Genomic DNA, 18,407 nt, shown 5'->3' with positions numbered 1-18,407 from the left:
ATTCTAATATCCTAATGTTCTTCCCGTCTCTTTTTTCCTCCCTCCCTCCCTCCCCCTCCCTCCCTCTCTCTCTCTCTCTCTCTCTCTCTCTCTCTCTCTCTTCCTCTCTCCCTCTTCTCCTTTCTACCTCTCTCCTTCCCCCATTACTGGATTTCTAAGAAGAAAATTCTCAATGTTATGAAAGTAATTTCTGCATGATCTGTTAGGGGCTGGGTTGATTGTGGTATCCAAAGTTAACACTGATTCGATACCTGCCGCAGCTCGGGCTTCCTCCTAACTCTGTAATCTTTGGGTCTCATGAGAAGCAACTAAAGGAAGAGATCAAAAATGCAAAGGACCAATTGATGGAAATCTCTCTGAAAAATAACAGGGGAGGAGTTGGGTTTGGCCAAAGAGAGCCTTCACACCACCATGTTGATCTGACACCTGTGAAAGGGGAGAGCAAGGCTTGACTGGGAAGAGATGCAGAGCGCAGTGCTGAGGTCTAACCTAGGCTAATGGAGAGGGATGAGGTGGGAGATGCCCACATGAACGTGCTGGCTGTGATCAGTCAGTGGCTGGGATGCCACTGACATCAGTGTGTTCCTAACATTCACAGGAGTTAGGGCCACCGTGGCCCTACTATGCACTTGTCCAGGAAGATCTGAGTCGGGCATCATCGTGGCCCACATCTTGCATCATAAACATACAAATACATAATTTATTCTTTGTGATACTTAGAGATAGATTTTATTAACCATGCACCAGACATAGACCCTGTTAACACCCATACATCTCCTCTAAAAGCTGCAGTGCCTAGGTTTTTGAAAGGCTGGGGCAGGAGACAGAATCATCATCATCGAATGCTCCAGCTCACTCACTTCTTCAACTCTGACTCCAGTGCCTCTTTCTTTTAAAGAGCTTCCATTTACTAACCATCATCCATGAATCTGCCATCCATTGGCTGATCTACTTCCTTCCTCTGTGTGCGAGAGTGGGAACCACACTCATGGTGGACCTGTGGAGGCTAGAAGGACAGTTTCAAATGTTGGTCTTCACCTCAGACCTCGCTTGAGACAGGGGCTCTCCTGTTCTCTGCTGTACTAGCCACTCAGCCAGGTTTCGGCAACCCTGCTCCTGTCCCCATCCTGGTAAGGGTGTATTGTGATTGCAGATGGTTGTGCTACTGTGTCTGGCAGGTCTGGGGATCCAAACTCAAGTGGTTAGGCTTGCACAGTAAGCACTTTGCACCAAGCCATCCACTATCCTAACACCACTGGACTGCTTTTTGCCCGACTTCATTTCCCTCAGCCCTTAACTTCTGCTCCATCAATACGATCCTTTCTTGGATCACTTGCTGGACATACTCAACTCCTTACTTATTTGGGGAAAGCGGTTTTGAGACAGGTTCTCCTATAACCCAGGCTTGCCTTGAGTTCACTGTGCAGGAGAGAATGGTCCTGAACTTTTTTTTTCACCTGCCTCTACTTCTAAGTGCTGGGATTTCAGCCATGTACCATCTACTCGCTTTATGCTGTGCTGGGAGTTAAGTCCAGGGCCTGGCGTGTGCTAAGCAAGCATGGAGCTGCAGCTCTTTGCTTTCCCCTCGCCTGGGACAATGACTCACCTGGTAACTCGCCACTTGCTTTACCTGGAAAACTAAGACAGCTCGCCTTATGGTGCTGAGCACAAGTGCAACCGAGAACTCTCAACTTGACACTCTTCCCCAGTCACTCGTAACCTTATGGGAAACCATTGCCTTAATGCTGTTTCCTCCTCAAATTTCCAATGCTCCTTCTTTATTCTTAGCGAATGCCTTTGTTGGGAAAGGGAGATTTTAAAACCATGTAATGCCCTCAGCTAAAAGTGCTGATTTTACATTATAGTACAGTGGTCCCCAACCTGGGATGGTCCATCCACTTCTTCCCTTGGACAGCATCTGGAGATGGTTTTTGATCGTCACATTTCAGGAAGGGGACACTACGAGCATCTGATGTGGAAGCTAGCCACCCCCACCCCCACTAGCAACCAATTTATATAGTTCAAGATGTCAGTCATGCCAAGATCGAGAAACGCTTCCGTAGACAGACAAACTGAGCCACTGGGGCCATTTTTAACAGTGCTCGCTCTCTCTCTCTCTCTCTCTCTCTCTCTCTCTCTCTGTGTGTGTGTGTGTGTGTGTGTGTGTGTGTGTGTGTGTGTGTGTGTGTGTGTCACCCCCTGCAGCAAACGTTGTCGAAATGTAGTGTAGAGTGATATGGCATCATGAGGTTTTTCCATGAAGTCATTCAGTTGTCTTTGGACAGATCCATGTTGAACACTGGGGTTGCCCCACATGCACACAACTGTACAGTTGCTGAGGATGAACGGACAGCAGCCTGCCTGGCCTTTGTCGTTCTGGACCTGCAGGCTGGTGGAGGATATCGGAGAGCATCAGGAAGTAGTGTTGTGCAAATTGGAGGACGGAGGAGCGCGCTCACATCCCTGTGCAAGTGTAGTGGATAGATTCAGGAGTTGACGAGTGAATCCTGAAGGGTGGTGAGGAATGTGTTAAGCTATGAATGGGAGAATACAGTAAAGCAGGCGCAGCAGATGCAAGGGCGTGGCAGAACACGGGAGTTTCCATGTCCAGCATTCACAAGTGCCCTGATGTTTTAGAAAGTATTGCTTATGAAGCTGAAAATGCATTCGACCATTAAGGACACGGAATGCCACAGAAGTAGTTTAATTCCAGTCCAGTGGAAAACCTTAATCATATCGGAACAGATGCGTTGTGATCTTAGTTTGACCCTGGAAAGAACCTGTTGGCTGTAACGGAGATGCAGAGCTGCAGGGGCTGAGAAGAAACAAGGAGACATATACAGAAATATGGAATATCTAAGTGAGAAATGATGTGCTGTCAGGTTAAATGTGTTTCAGAGTCTTAAAAAATCTTTATTTATAATTTAAATTTCAGAACTGTGTTTTTTCAAGTTTCATGAAGGTTCAGTGATAAAGTTTTCCAGAATATAATCTATGCCAATAAATGCATGTCTCTAATTTATAATAAGAAACTGTCTCCAAATACCAACCCTGTTTTGTGACAGTGAAAACCACCCGGACTCACATGCTGCTTTGTATTTTATTATCTATAACGGCGCTTCCATTCATTAATATTCATGAGTCCCTTAGTCCTAGTGGATTTTCAGCACATTGTCTTGTCCACACGTCACATCAAAACCTGATCTGGCAAGATGACCTTTAAGAATAACTTTTTATTCTCATGCTAATGTAGTAATTCTCATTTCTGTTCTATCTTATTTCTGGAATAACACAGCCTTTCAAATTTACCCTGTTGATGCCTACAGAAGTCTTTAAAGTATACAGTGTAACAATTAATTTTCTTGTTCTGCAGATTCATACTCTTTCGATTATCATACCCAAATTATATACACAAAGATGCCGTCTCCTGAGATGTTGTTACCGAAAGGGAGCTAGTGTTTATTTATGTTCACTGAAGCCACAGAACACGTATCTGACACAGCCTGTGGGGCTGGAGTTGTTTCTATATAGCTTGATTGCATCGATAGTTTTAATCCTAATGTGGTATTGTAATGCAGACTAGGCTTCTAACCTGAAAGTTTTAGTAAAAATAAGAACAGTCATATAATACATATAAAACAGGATAGGACTGAAATGGGCTTGCTAACGCTAACGGTCGTGCATTCCAACGGTAAGGTACTCAACAGCAGTAACCTTATCAAATGGAGTAACTTGTTCTGTTTGCTTCAAATTTAACTAAATCCTAAAATTAGCAGGGCTTTTTAGTGTGTCCTTTTTTTGTTTCCACAATAGACATAAACTAATATCCAATTCACAAGTATTTGTCAGGATGACAGTGTATTTCAAGATTTTGGATTTTTTTTTTTCTGTTATCATCTTGTAAGTATTCTCAGTGGCCTCTATGGGTAGGAGTCATAGTCTGTGTGCCAAGGCTGCAGGGCTGATCAGCAGACACCTAGGAAAGGAGAGCAGGTATTTTGGAGGCCCAGGGCCCTTTCTATGTATTGTCCCTGTCATTTACCAAGGTCTAACATCTACCAGATTTTGGCCGGTCAGAATAAAACCCAGACAAACACATCATTGCCCCTTAGCAAAGAAATAAAATATGAGCAATGCCTAGCGATGCCAAGTTGCTTCTCTGTGAATGATTCCAGACATCCAGGTCAGAGAAACAAGAGACTCGTATCAGGGATGAAGCTGGAGCGAGCCGTAGTGCCATACTAGACGATACTGTATGTGGTAAAAGTGTACATGGCCTCTTTTCCGGCCTTTGAAACATTCACGAGATGAAAACAGTATAACTGCATTCCCCCCCCCCCCCCCCCCCCCCCCCCCCGAGAAACAGGTAAACCAAGGATGAGTTCAAAGACTGCCTTTCAAAGGATTGAAAATGCAAAGTTCTGAATGCAGCCTGTTTATAAGAAAGGCTAATGCTTAAGGTAGCTTACATTCTTTTTTTTTTTTTAACTAAAACAGCTGACAATTTTATTTTCACATTTCACAATATCAGTGAAAGCTGCACTTTTTTTTTGTCCCACTTCTCTCTGTTCGGAAGGGGAAGCCTTCCTGTCACGCAGCTAGAAAACACTCAGGCTCAGCACCGTCATCTCCTGGTGAAACAGAACAAGAAGTACAAAACTGATAAAGAGCCTTTCTGCTCTGATCTGTCTGGCCGAGTCATGCCAGACCGAGTGGGCACCATCATAGGTTGAGCAGGAGGTCTCATCATTGGAGGCCCAGGCATCATGGGCATGTGGCCTCCCATGGGTGGCCTCATTCCAGGAGCAGGTCCCACGGGCATCATCCCAGGAGGAGGAGGAGGGCCCACCATTGGCATCATGGGAGGGCCTCCCATGTGGGGTGCAGGCATCATGCCAGGGTGAGGGGGACCCGGGAGACTGCGGGGAGGTGGGATCATGGCCCCTGCAGGAGGAGGAGCAGAGAATGGAGCTGGAGATATCTTTCCTTGTTGAAATGCAGCCGTTGTTCTGTCAGTCAGGCTCTGGGCCTGCTCTTCCATCCATTTCTGGTAGCAGTCTTTCACGTTCTCTTTGTGTTTCCGACCACTGCAGTGTGTCTTTCTCACAGATGGAGAATCATGGGTCAGATACGTATCACAGTAGTCACAATAAAACTTAGCCATGTTGCTCCGCAGGCCGTTGGCTACCAGGTTCCACGCCACCGGGAAATGACCCTATTTTTTTTTTAAGGAATTTTTTTTATTCATTTTACATACCAATCACAGATCCCCCTTGCCTCCCTCCTCCCTCCTCTCCCACCCCTTCCCCCCTCAACCCACTCCCCATTCCCTCCTCCAACAAGACGAGGTCTGACATTCTTACCACCTCTAATTTTACTTTTCAAAGTGATCCTGTGTTGATTTGGGCATGGACCACTTGAGGCTGCTGTCCCCCTCATCTCCTCTCCTTGTGTGTCGGCTTTAACCTCAGGCAAGTTCTTCTAGTTAATGGCCAGAGCCTGTCCAAGCAAGACAACCATCAGGGTTGAAAGCGAGGAGAGTAGAAATCTCTAAGGAGAATTTCAGGAGAGTCTCTTTAATGTCAGTGGCCAGAATTGTGCTGCCATCTCTGGAGGCTGCCTCTGTTATGGGGATGAGGCCAACAGTGGCCGGGTCTTGGTCTGGAGCAAAGGAAACTTTAGGATGCTAGAGGAGTTGTTATTCCTCCATCGGGAAAACACTGGGGTAGGGAAACTTAGTTTAGAAAGTTGAAGGCATGCACAGGCTTGGATGCTGTGCTCAGGTGTGTATTTAACTTCTGTGCTACTGGGGTGGTGTTATTTCTGGGGAAAATTCAAAGTACATGCTTTTGAGCAAATGGCATCATTTTTAACAAGATGCCCAGTCTATCTTGAGGCCACCAGTAAGAAATAAATAACACAGAGGCATCAAGAGTACCGGGAAATGTGGCTTACACGATACACAGCCTTACAATACACTTTCCCACACCCAAAGAAGCTGCCTGTTTTTATACCTGGTTAATATTGGAAAGTTAGCCAAGTAAGAAATGATACATTTTAAAGAGAGCAGTGGTCGAGTACTTGTCTAGCACCCCTGAGACCCCAGGTTTGATCCCTAGCACCCTCAGGACACAAAACAAAGAGAAATGAAGCATAGTGGTGTTTTGCTATGGGTCGTTCTTTCAGATGGTATTTGTCATCCTTAAATAACCAATTCACCAATCACGGAGGTGCCCCCCTCCCAAAGGAAAACAAGAAACAGAGGTACAGAAAAAAAAGCCATTTTTCTTCTTACAACTCAAACTTTTCCATGACAGTGTCTATGGTTGAGTTAGAAAATAGCGCCCTCTTGTGGCCAACATTGAGCCACTTGGCCCCAAATGAAAAATGAAACAAATTCAAGCGTTTAGGAAGAGGCAAGCCGGAATATGGGAAAGGGCTGCCCCCTTCAGGGTGATGTTGTCATTACGCTAAATTTATAGCGGAAACGACTTCTTGTTTACACTACTGTCCTTAGTAATAATGCGGACTCTGGCTCCCAGACACGACTTACACTTTCATCTGTCTTGTAGGAAAATTTATTTTTAAAACTCACCTATTACTTATTTTATATATTTTTCTATACCCCTGGCTTCTACAACCTGTACAAAATAAAATTATAGTAAGCGTTTTAACTTGTTTTTTTTCCCCAAACATCATCAACTATAATTAGCTGAAGGAGGCAACATCTTTGGAGGATAAGTGAGAATTTAGAAGGGTGAAGGGACTAGAGAATTTGACAGTCAAAGATGAATTCTCAATATTGAACATTTTCAGATAAGCTGATTTGGATAGTCTCTCTAAATCCCATGGCATTTAAAGTTATGACCCAGGGCCAGTGGGCTGGCTCAGCAGGTGAAGGTGCTTGCCAAAAAGCCCGATCATCTGAGTTCGATCCCAGGGATCCTCTCCTAGAAGTCCTCTGACCTCCACATGTGCATCATGATGTGCATACGTACATGCACACATAAACAAACAGACGTAATAAGATATTTTTACGACTCACAACGAAGGATTTATCCTCGTCTCCCGTCTAGGTGTTTGGCCTCTAGTTACGTGCTCCAAGGAAACGAGCCACACACGCTTCATGAGACATCTGTTCACAGATCAGTTCTCTTCAAAAGCAACTTCCTGGGACGAATCAGTCATTCATAAATAAGTCAGTGATTCAAAATAATAAAAATGCAATTGCTCATTCACCACAGTTGAGTCATTCGAAATGAACAAAAGTATGTGTGATCAGTAGCAGATAGAACGAGCAACTCTCTAACAAACACATAGCTATATGGCATGTCCTTCTGTGACATTTCCTTACTTGGTCTCTGGTCTCCTTAATGATATCTACAGACGCTGGCAGTGAAGACACAGGGGTGGGAAGTAGAGAGTGTATTCATGCGCACTCCACACACACTGCTAACACCATGAAGATAGTTTGGCTAGAAACACATTATGTTGGTAGTCAGGCCAATTAACTCAAATGTGTTTTGGAGAAATTTCAATAAAAATTAATCATTGCACATAAAACTGTTAGAAAAGTTAAAAACCTTTAAGAATTTACTGAGGTTCTTTTTTAAAAGATAAAAAAAAAAAAAAAGCTGTGGCCCAGTCATGACTTTAGCTGATTTTTCCTGATGGGTACAGACCCTGAATGTGGAAGAGGCCTTTCTTGATTTTAGACAGGGTCTTGCTGTGTGTCTTGGGTTGTGCCCCGACCTCAGCATCTTCCTGCCTCAGCCTCCCAAGTGCTAGGATTAGAGGCATAGAAGTCCGCTTACAGCTAAGACTGCTAATTATTGAAGGTTAAAAAAAAAAATCTTTAGTAAAAAGAAAAAGTTACAAACCTTTGTATGGCTTTAATGTCTGGAAAAATGCTAAGGCACATCACTGATCAGATAAGTTGTTTTCATCCCGAGTAAAAAGTAAAATGATTTTTTAGCTGGGTGTGTGGGACAGGCCTCTAATCCCCACACTTGGGAGGCAGAGGCCAGCCTGGTTTACATAGTGAGTTCCAGGACAGCTAGGGCTGGGTAGAGAGGCCCTGTCTCAAAAAACCAAAATGACGTTTTAAACACACACACACACACACACACACACACACACACACACACACACACACACACCATACTGGCCTGGCAAGATGGCTCAGCAGATTAAGACTCTTGCTGCCAAGCCTGATGGCCCGAGTTTGATCCTTCGGATCCACACGGTGGAAAGAACTGAACCCCAGAGTTGTCCTCTGACCTCCTCATGGGCTCTGTGGCACCCCTACTCCGCCTCACACGCACAGGAAATTAAGAAAAAAATATATATAGCTTTGTAGAGGCAGAAGATTACAAATTTAATCTAGACTGAAATAGACAAGGGTTATGATAAGTTTGTTAACGCAGTTAATCTGCATAACAATGGCAAATAGTATGTCTCTTTTCTTATTTATTCATTTTTATTTTTGCAGTCCTAAGGATTGAATGTAGAGCCTCCCACTCTAGGCAAATGCTTTCCCCAGCTGTATTTTTACTGTTTTGAAATTGATTTTTATTATTTTAAGGTTATTTTTTGTGTCAGTTCACTCACCCTCCCCTCTCCAGCTCCTGTGTCCCCTCCCCCGTGAATCCAAGGCCTCCTCTTCTTTAACATCTATTGTGTTCATTTAGTGTCGCTCCTAGGTGTGTGGGATCAGATAGCCGATCAGGGGGCTCATCCCTGGAGAGGATGGGCTCTCCCTCTCTTACCAGTAACTCATCTAGGGTGGAGACTTGTGGAATTTCCCACATGCACATTGGCACGTGGTCTCTACACAGAACTTAGGTAGGCAGCCGTATCACTGAGACTGCATGGGTGCGGAGCCCCTGCCACACTAGAAGACACTGTCACAAAGCTGTCCCTCCGGCCCTCTGGCTCCTGGAATTTCCCTGAGCCTTGGGTGTAGGGGTAGTGTTGCAGATGTACCACCGGTGCTGGACTCCCAACAGGACTCACCACAGTCACTCTTTGCATTTGGCCACTTGTGGGTCTCTGTAGGTGCCTTTCGGCTCTCATAGTTGCCCAGCTCGCCTCGGACTTACTCTGTAGCTCAGGCAGTTCATGCATTCGCTCTCTTTCTCCCTCAGCCTCCCAGGGAATGGGGATTACAGGGCTGCCCCACCGCTGAGGTCTTACTGTGAGGCAGCTTTGCAGTCAATACTCTGCATCATCTTATATAATACTATCATTGTACAACACATTTCACGGATGAGAAAACCGTGGCGTCAAAAGTTTTACGTGCTCAAGACCATATCAGGGCATCTGATTTCAACGTCACAAGTCACCTCACAACCTCTAACCCTGTGTTGGAAGCAGTGAGCCGCATTCCCAGGCTCACGCCCCAGTCCTTTTAAGTAGTTTCTAGTTTGGTCATGGGTGTTCAACTCAGTTCTGTAGCTGCTGGCAAAAGGGCATTCTTCCATGTGATGTAATCACCCACTTGCTAAACAAAGACTCTGCTGTGGAGAGAGTCCACCGGGGTCAAGAACGCGATCAGAAGTGCACGGAGGAGAGGGGAGCACTCTGTTGAATCGCTGGGAAAGGCCAAGGGCTCAGTTCGGAAGAGACGTCGAACTCTCCCAAAGGTGAGGATTTGGCTTGCTGACAAAGCGACTTTCTATCAAGCGTACCGCCAGTTGATAGCGGTACTCTGGAGTGCCGGGGATCCACCTGTATTCTCATTTGGCTCAGCCAGAACTCTGTGGCTCTAGATGTGGTGTAGAAAGGAAGAGAGCAGGGGATTCTCCCGTGGACCAGTCCGGACATGCTCATCCTCATCTCCATTCGTCAGCGGGTCCTAGCCAACTCTCTCCTGTCTCCTTGATTCCTTAGGCCACGCTCCTCTGGAATAAAACCATGCATGCAACAAGCTCCAAACCAATATTTTTTCTTTAGTGAGTAGAAAAAAAAATGGCACAAGAAGTCTTAAAATTATAAACCAGAATTACAAAGTTAATTAAGTTAACAAAGAGAATTAAGGTATTCCAAGAAGAGACAATCATGTGTGTACAGAGACTGGGAAAATGGAATTGCTGAGGGAAACCGAAGTGGCTGAACCCGGTTGCAGGAAAACTGATCGAAAAGCAGGGGAAACTGAGTCAAGGCCTGCCAACTTTGGTTTGAGTCCTGCACCGCCTCTCACTAACTGTGTCTCTTGGGGCCGGTTACCGACTTTTCTATAAGCAGGTAGTGCAGGGGTTCTCAACACGTGGGTCATGACCCCCACAAGGGGTCACACATCAGATCTCCTGCATGTCAGATATTTACATTATGATTCATAACAGGAGAAAAATTAGAGTTATGAAGTAGCAACGAAATTATTTCATGGTTGGGGGTCACCACAACATGAGGAACTGTATTAAAGGGTCATAGCATTAGGAAGGGTGAGATACCCTGAGCTTGTGGGATTTTAGAAAGCTGAATGAAGAAACAGCAGGAAAGGGGTGGATTTAGAGGAAGGTGGTTGGGTTTTAGTTTTTCTTTCTTTCTTTCTTTCTTTCTTTCTTTCTTTCTTTCTTTCTTTCTCTCTCTCTCTTTCTCCCCTCCCTCCCTTCTTCCCTCTCTTCCTTCCTTTCCTTTCTTTCTTTTCTTTCTTTTTCAAGGAAGGGTTTCTTTGTGTAACAGCCTTGACTGTCCTGGAACTTGCTCCAGAGGCCAGGTTGGCCTTGAACTCACAGAGATCCGTCTGCTTCTGCTTTCAGAGTGCTGGAATTAAAGGCATGTGTCACCACTGCCCAGCTGAGAATTTGGTTCTTACCTGGTGTCTTTGATATTTGACACACTCAATTTAAAAGGAGTGGCCAAGAAGTACCTACCACAGAGCTCAGGAAACACAAACTCCGAGAGGCACAGGTCCCCATTTAAAAAAAAAAAATCACACATACAGCAAAAGCCATAGACAGGTTTTGAAGGTGTGTAAAAAGTGAGGAGAAAGTATGTGATCTGAAGTTCAGAAGGTTATTCCAGCATCTGGATAGGGAACAGATTGAAGAGGAATAAAAGACAGGAGAGAGGAAGCAATTGCTGTGCCCCAGATAATGAGAGATGGTGGCTGAAACTAATTCAGTGCCCAGAGCTATGAAGGCAAGGCACTACGGCGTAAGGGGGAGAGGGTAGGGTTGCAGGACCCCACACAGAATCCCAGCTGCCGGTCTGGGCAACTGGGTGGCAAGTGTAGCTGTCACTGAGGACGGAGACATCAGGAAGGGGGGGTGGGTTTGGAGAAAGTTGGGAGGTTTGGTCCCTACCTGGCATCTATCATATTTGATGTCCTGAGTTTTTAAAAAGTGGTCCCATACTGATTAGTGCATGGTAGGCAATGGGTACCTCAGGTAGGTCCAAATCCGTTCAACTCCGGCCAACTTATTCCGTGTAACTGGTTATGCTTCGGAACGGAAGCACAACTATTTTTTGTTCATTGTTTAAGCTGCTCTCTGTCTTGAGTGTATCTATGGATATTGTTTAAAGTAACAGGCCCCACCCAGAAAATGGTGCAGTTATAGGAATTTTTCTAGCCCAAGAGCATTTTCCTTTATTGTTATACACCAGTGGCCAAAGACAATACTGAATTCAAAGACAAACGCATCAGACGTGAGGCTGTCCTTTGAAGATTTTCCTTACATACTCTGTCTTTGGCTGAGATGTCTAATACACTATAACTAAATGAATGTATGTAGCTGGGGGCAAGTGTGAGTGAGCCGGTTCTTCAGTCACTCACAACTTTTGTTGGGCTGGTGAGATGGCTCTGAGGGTAAAGGTGCTTGTTACACAAGCCTGGTGACATGAATTTGATTGCTAGAATCCATGTGAGGAGAGGACCAGCTCCACGAAGTTGTACCCTGACCACAACATGCATACACACACACACACACACACACACACACACACACACACACACTCACTCACTCACTACGATGATAATAACTAAAATTAAGAGCCTTTTACTGTAACTGTGGTTTTTCAACTCCTCCACAGGCATCTCTGATGAATATATAACTCCGATGTTTAGTTTTTATAAGAGTGTTGGGGAACTGAAAATGACTCAGGAAGAGTACGCCTTGCTGACGGCAATTGTCATCCTCTCTCCAGGTAAGTTTACTATGACATTTGGATTCTTGTACTGCTTTCTTCATTCTCCGTATCGTGTAGCGGGTGGTTTTTTCTTGCTCGTAGCTCTTTGACCCTTTGGGGGCCCGTCACCCAGCTCCCAAATAAATCACACGGAGTCTTTTACTTTCTTATGAATGCCTGGCCTTAGCTTGGCTTGTTTCTAACCAGCTTTTCTTAAATTATCCTGTCTACCTTTTGCCTCTGGGCTTTTATCTTTCTATATACCTTTTTTCTTTCCTACTCCACTGCTGGTTGTGTGGCTGGGTGGCTGGCCCCTGATGTCCTTCTCTCCTCCTTCTCTTGCTCCTTGATCTTCTTCTTCCCAGATTTCTCCTTCTATTTATATTTTCTTCCTGCCAGCCCCACCTAGCCTTTCTCCTGCCTTGCTATTGGCTGTCCAGCTCTTTATTAGACCAATCAGGTGTTTTAGACAAGCAAAGTAACACAGCTTCACAGAGTTAAACAAATGCATCATAAAAGAATGCAGCACATCTTTGTATCATTTAACGAATGTTCCAGAGCATAAACAAATGTAACACATCTTAAAATAATATTCCACAACAGTATAGTCATAACAATGTTTATTACAGAATACACAAAGGCATACAAAGTAAAATGGTCCATAATTCTACTATTCAAATAGAACATTATTAATATTTTAATTTTTTTTCAGTATTTTTAAAAAATATTATTCTCATGGTTTTAGTAGCTGCCTATTGAACATTTCCTACATAGTGAATATGGCTCTAGATTTTAGGAGTAAATTGGATACCACTTCTAGGAGACTTGTTCTCAAAGAGAAAGGAAGATAACACATTTTTTTCAGCAAGTGGAAAATTCTACGAAATATGTAATAATAATAGACAAAGTGACCCCATGTCCATAATTTCTGTGCCTGAGAGCTGATAGAGAAGTACAAACTTGAGCTCAGCCTGGGCTATACAGTGAGAATTCATCTCAAAAACATTATAACAATGAGAATATATGGTAAGAAGGTGAGAAGAGACTGAATGGGATGTTCGTTAGTTGTTAGGGAAGATTCTTTGCAGAGGCTGACACTTGAGCAGGGATATTGAAGAAATTGTATATGTTATAACATAGCAAAGATCTCATCCTTTAAAAAATTCTTTAAAAGACTTTTATTAACAGGTCTGCATTATGTTTCATTTTATGACTCTACAAAGATATACTTAATCTTTATTGTGTCTGTACAGCTGTGTGTTTCCAATTTTCTTGTTTTAAAAATTGTAGAAATGAATATCTCCATGTAGGAAATTTTCTTCCTTTTTTTTTTTTTTAAGATTTATTTATTATATATAGTGTTCTGCCTGCATGTACGCCTATGGGCCAGAAGAGGGCACCAGATCTCATTACAGATGGTTGTGAGCCACCATGTGGTTGCTGGGAATTGAACTCAGGACCTCTGGAAAAACTGCCAGTGCTCTTAATGGCTAAGCCATCTCTCCAGCCTGAAACGTATTTTCAAAACTGACTTTAGTAATTTGGGTGCAAATAATACTGTGCTCATAGTTTGTAAAACATATTGCACTAGCCTTAAATGATTTTCATATGTGATAATTAGGCAGATGCTAGTTGCTACTCTTTGGGCATTAATAATTGTGACTGAAAAAAACTTATTAGGCAGAGCTTCCTAGAGGAACACATGAAGATCCCTTATGGCCCAGGAAGTCTGGGGATGTCCCCCTGAGACAGAATGTTTACACCCGTTATGTGGGGTTCCTTCAAGGGATTTCATTGGGAAGGGAGTTTAGGGGAACTTCTGATGTTCCATATCTTGGTTTACATGTAAGTCCATTGTATATACATGTATATATTTTTGTTTGGTTGGTTTGGTTTTTCAAGACAGGGTTTCTCTGTGTAGTTTTGGAGCCTGTCCTGGAACTCACTCTGTAGCCCAGGCTGGCCTCGAATTCACAGAGATCCGCCTGGCTCTGCCTCCCGAGTGCTGGGATTAAAGATGTGCACCACCACCACCCGGTGAATGTATGTTTTTATGCATGTGTGTGTACATGCATGTAACTATCACACTGAAAATTCTGTACATTTAAGCATGCAACATTTATAGACATACATTTTCAAAAGCTTAGCCATTGCCATAATTATGTGCAATCGGTGATTTTTCACTTTTTTACCTTGCTGTTTTATTTCAAATACGCCCAAATAGACAGACAATACATCAAGGACAGAGAGGCAGTGGAGAAGCTTCAGGAACCCCTGCTTGACGTGCTACAGAAACTGTGCAAGATTCACCAGCCCGAGAACCCTCAGCATTTTGCCTGCCTCCTGGGTCGCTTGACGGAACTTCGGACATTCAATCACCACCATGCTGAGATGCTGATGTCCTGGAGAGTGAATGACCACAAGTTCACCCCACTCCTCTGTGAGATCTGGGACGTGCAGTGATGTGCAGGACGAAGGACTAGCTCCTCATCCCCCCGGGACAGAAATCCGATGTCTGGCATCCCTTACTTCATTTGTACCTGGTTTCACTCAAGAATCTCAATGAATATTTATGTAGCGATTGTATAACTCCCACAACTGTAAATACAGGCTAGATAGACTTGCTTTCTCTACGTTACATTTTACAAGGCTTCAGGAAGCCCCATTGACATGCCCTGTTTGCCTAATTAAATCGATTGTTACTTCAATTCTGTCTGCTGAACTAGGGACAAACCTCATTTTATTCATCATTTGACAATATTACATTTATTTTATTAAAGAGCTGTTTCCACCGAAACAATAAACTGAACATAATGGCAACAGACTTCTCTTTTGGAGAAAAAAAAATATTGACAAGTATTTCTTTAAATGATGATGGCCGTCTTATTGAATCACGGGGTTGGTAATTTTTAGAAGGTAAACTCTCAGACTAAAAAAGGGATGTTTCCATTCCTGGGGAAGCCATGGTTGATATTCATGCCTAGGAAGTTAATGATTTTCTGCATAAAATATTCCCTGGAGCACTCCCCTCCCATGCAGTCGGGGGGTGGGGGCACATACAGTCAGGGCTCCCCTCCCATGCAGTCAGTGCCCCCTCCCATGCAGTCAGGGCCCCGAAGCAGCATTTCCAGACAGAGCATGCAAATAATAATAGTGAGGGGACAGTCTCTCATCTCTCTGGAAAATGCACTGTGGCTTCAGCACACGCAGTTCATCATTTTTTTTCTCATTGTTTTCTCCCCTACAGCTGGGTGCACAGCTGTTTTATACTTCCCCAAAGCAGGAATTGGTTCATTTCCTTCCTTCATCATTCAAGTGTGGCAGTCTTCTCCCCATTCTCCTTTGCTTAAGACAATAGAACACCTTCTGTAAGCAATGAGCTGAAATCTCCCTTTCTCCTGGAGCTAGCCCCGATGGAGCTTGCTTAGTAAGCAGAAGGTTTCTTATAGAGAAATACAAAGCAACCCCAGAATTCAAATAGAACACCGCTTGGGTTCTATTTGATACAAGGAATGTCCTCTTTAAATGCAAAGTTCTTTTGCTAATTTCCACGGAGTATACAGAGATGGTTAAGAACCTGTAACTTCTGGGAGGGGGTCACGAAGGAGGGCTGTGGAACGCAGGGAGAGGCTAACACAGAAACCTGAGACAGTCCCATGGCGCAGGTAACATTTCCTCTGGGTTTTAAAGAATAGCTCCCTATTTGTGGGCCAGAAGGCACAAGCGAAAGAAAGGGCAGAGACAGAGGAGGGTGGGAACTTGAGAGGAGGAGGCAGAGCCCACCGCTGTAAAATGCAGATTTCAGAGTCCATTGTTTAGAACTTAGTTCATCAGTGGAGAGGTCGAGGGAGAATTCAGACTGACTTAAGTTTCTCAGTGCCTGAGAAGGAAGATTCAGTCTAGGGACGGAATGTGGTTTGGTGTCTCTGCATCACAGGCAACACATGGGGGAAGTGGTGGGAAGCAGGAACTCGTGGGCACTGCAGACAACTCCATCCTGTTGGTCTGGGGGTACAGAAGTGGTCAAAACCCTGCAGGAGTGAACACGATGCTTACCACGTGGGAGAGTAATTGGGATACCGTTAAGAGTCGTAGTCTTAGGCTTACGTTAATGCTTGCCAAAGCTGGCCATATTGGGCTCTCAATCCCCATTGGCGTCAGAAGGGGAGAGTTTTTCATGAAGGCCCAATAGGTCTCTGCCATGTTGGGCTTCAGCAGCAGCCACAGGGTGCACTCAGTGCTCAGGAATCCGAAGAGGAACCTCATTGTCCTGAGGAGAGACATAAACAGAACCCCGGGCCCACACCAACACCAGATCGGGTCTCTTCCAAGTGCCAGTAGAATGATCCTTCCATCGCTCCAGAGGGTGATTAGCAACAGGAGCCCTCCAGTGCTTATCTGCAGCGGATACTCCAGCAGAATCCACTGATAAAAAATTTAAAATATATAAAACAAGGGAAAGAATAGAATGTGGAGAGGAATGATGAGTCCCTAGTTCCCCCTTTTTTTGCTTTAGTAAAATATGTTTGTTTGGATTTTTTTAATAGTTCAAATTTTTCTTTTCTTTTTTTTTAATTAATTAATTTTTCTATTATCAGTTTGATACAGTATATTCTTATCTTAATGGATTCTTTTGGATTCTCCAGAAGGCAATGTATAGTAACTGCTTTATCAAGTATGTTTGAGAACATGTCACCCAGACACCTTGGAGATTAAGGATAACCCTGAAGGTCACTGACCTCCATTTGTTAACAGTAGCATGCCAGCTAAGCCTTTTATTTTCACAATCCTCTTCAAGCTGGTGTAGTACCTACTTTTCAGGAGTGGCTCTGTGCAACATTTATTGGCCTCTTGAAATTCATTTAGCCCCCCTTTGAAGATACCTTAAAACTTATGAGCCTGAATGTAGCCATTATAAGACCATTAGTTATGCTCCTTGTGAGCTGCCTGTTTTTTCTTTATGGCTCTTAGTTTTTCTTTTGCAGAGCTGCCAGATTAAGTCATGCTGGGATCAAGAAAAATGGGCCTTGGCGGTTTGTGTTCCTGGAGTTGTATCCATGCCAGTGGATGCCCACACGCTCCAGAAGAGAATTTGACATTGCTGCTGCCATTGTTGCTGTTATAGCAGTGGCAGCCACCACTGCTACTGTTTCTGGGATTACCATTTCACAATTGCTTACTACAGCTAGCACAGTGGAGACCCTGGCAGCAAAAGTAGCTACCACAGTTAGTTAATCTTTCATTCTATTGGACATGATAAATTTAATTCAATAGTTATATACATTTTGATTGGCTTTGAAAATTATAAATTTATAAACTCAAGTTCCATTTGCTTTTGGGATACCATCTTACAAGGACTCCAATTTGCAGTAAGGCTCATTAAGGAAGGGAATGGCTCAGTTGCCTTTAGCCTACTGGCTATGGGTGGGTTAGGACCTCTGTTGGTCTTTTCTGTATCAAACACACAGACTGCAAGCCCAGCGCCACTTTGAGATCTTTGGCAGCAGTTAATTCTGCAGCTCACACACGATTGAGCCTGTATGATAATGAGTATTCAGAGACGGGTAATGCCTGGGGGGCGCTCACCAACCTAAGACACAGCGCCTGTGTGGCCTGGGCAGGCGTCTCCATGACGGGTAAGGTGACCTGCTGATGGGTAAGGTGACCTGCTGACATCCCACGCAACCTAAGTCAGAAGCTCATTTTTTAGTAAAAGGGAGACCTATAGGGCCCTGGCCCCTGTTTTGAGTAACTGTTGCCTTGCTTGCTGACCTTGACCTTGATATCCTCCCTATACTAATTCCCTGCAGGTTTCCACCCTCCTGAATGCTTAAGGGAAGATCCTTGTCTGTATATCCTGCATAATGGGCATTAACAGCTTAGATGTAAGATTGTAAAACATTGGTAGCGAACTTCTGCCCTCCGGGGTTCTCCCATTGTGCTGTAAGTCTGTATTTAAGACCTCTTCCCTCCTTCAATAAATGGCATTTGGCATTTAAAAAAAAAAAAGAGTCATAGTCTTGGACTGGGTTCCCAATTCCAGGCACAGCTTCAGAAGCTCTCAGAACTCAGGGATAGTGGACAGCCCTGACTCCTCCCTGGTTTTAACGGGATTGGTTTGAGTTTTTCTCTGTTTAGGATGTCGGCTATGGGTTTGTCATACAGGCCTCTTAGTATGTTGAGGTCCTGCGCTCTCTCTCGGACTTTTACCGTGAAAGCCTATTGGCGGGCGGTGGTGGCGCACGCCTTTAATCCCAGCACTCGGGAGGTAGAGGCAG

At 44.2% G+C, this 18,407-nt stretch overlaps 2 protein-coding genes across 2 annotated transcripts in view; one reads left to right on the top strand and one right to left on the bottom strand.

Annotated features, from left to right (window-relative positions):
- Nucleotides 1-14,884, top strand: part of Nr1h4 (nuclear receptor subfamily 1 group H member 4) — a 59,866-nt gene extending 44,982 nt beyond the window's left edge. The window contains exons 8-9 of the mRNA XM_052753761.1: nt 12,034-12,147; nt 14,354-14,884. Coding sequence (XP_052609721.1) covers nt 12,034-12,147; nt 14,354-14,592 — 353 coding nt within the window. The 3' untranslated portion in view covers nt 14,593-14,884. The remainder of the gene's footprint in view (nt 1-12,033; nt 12,148-14,353) is intronic.
- On the bottom strand, nt 4,610-5,208 carry LOC128119990 (U1 small nuclear ribonucleoprotein C-like). Its single transcript, XM_052753760.1, has one exon. The coding sequence runs from the start codon at nt 5,162-5,164 to the stop codon at nt 4,625-4,627; it is 540 nt and encodes a 179-aa protein (XP_052609720.1). The 5' UTR covers nt 5,165-5,208; the 3' UTR covers nt 4,610-4,624.
- Nucleotides 14,885-18,407: the final 3,523 nt, after the last annotated feature.

This window comes from Peromyscus californicus, unplaced genomic scaffold, assembly GCF_007827085.1.
Source record: "Peromyscus californicus insignis strain IS unplaced genomic scaffold, ASM782708v3 Scaffold_24__1_contigs__length_46423439, whole genome shotgun sequence".
NCBI classification, from domain to species: domain Eukaryota; kingdom Metazoa; phylum Chordata; class Mammalia; order Rodentia; family Cricetidae; genus Peromyscus; species Peromyscus californicus.
The sequence above is the reverse complement of the archived record's forward strand: the minus strand, read 5'-3'. Positions and strand labels throughout refer to the sequence as shown.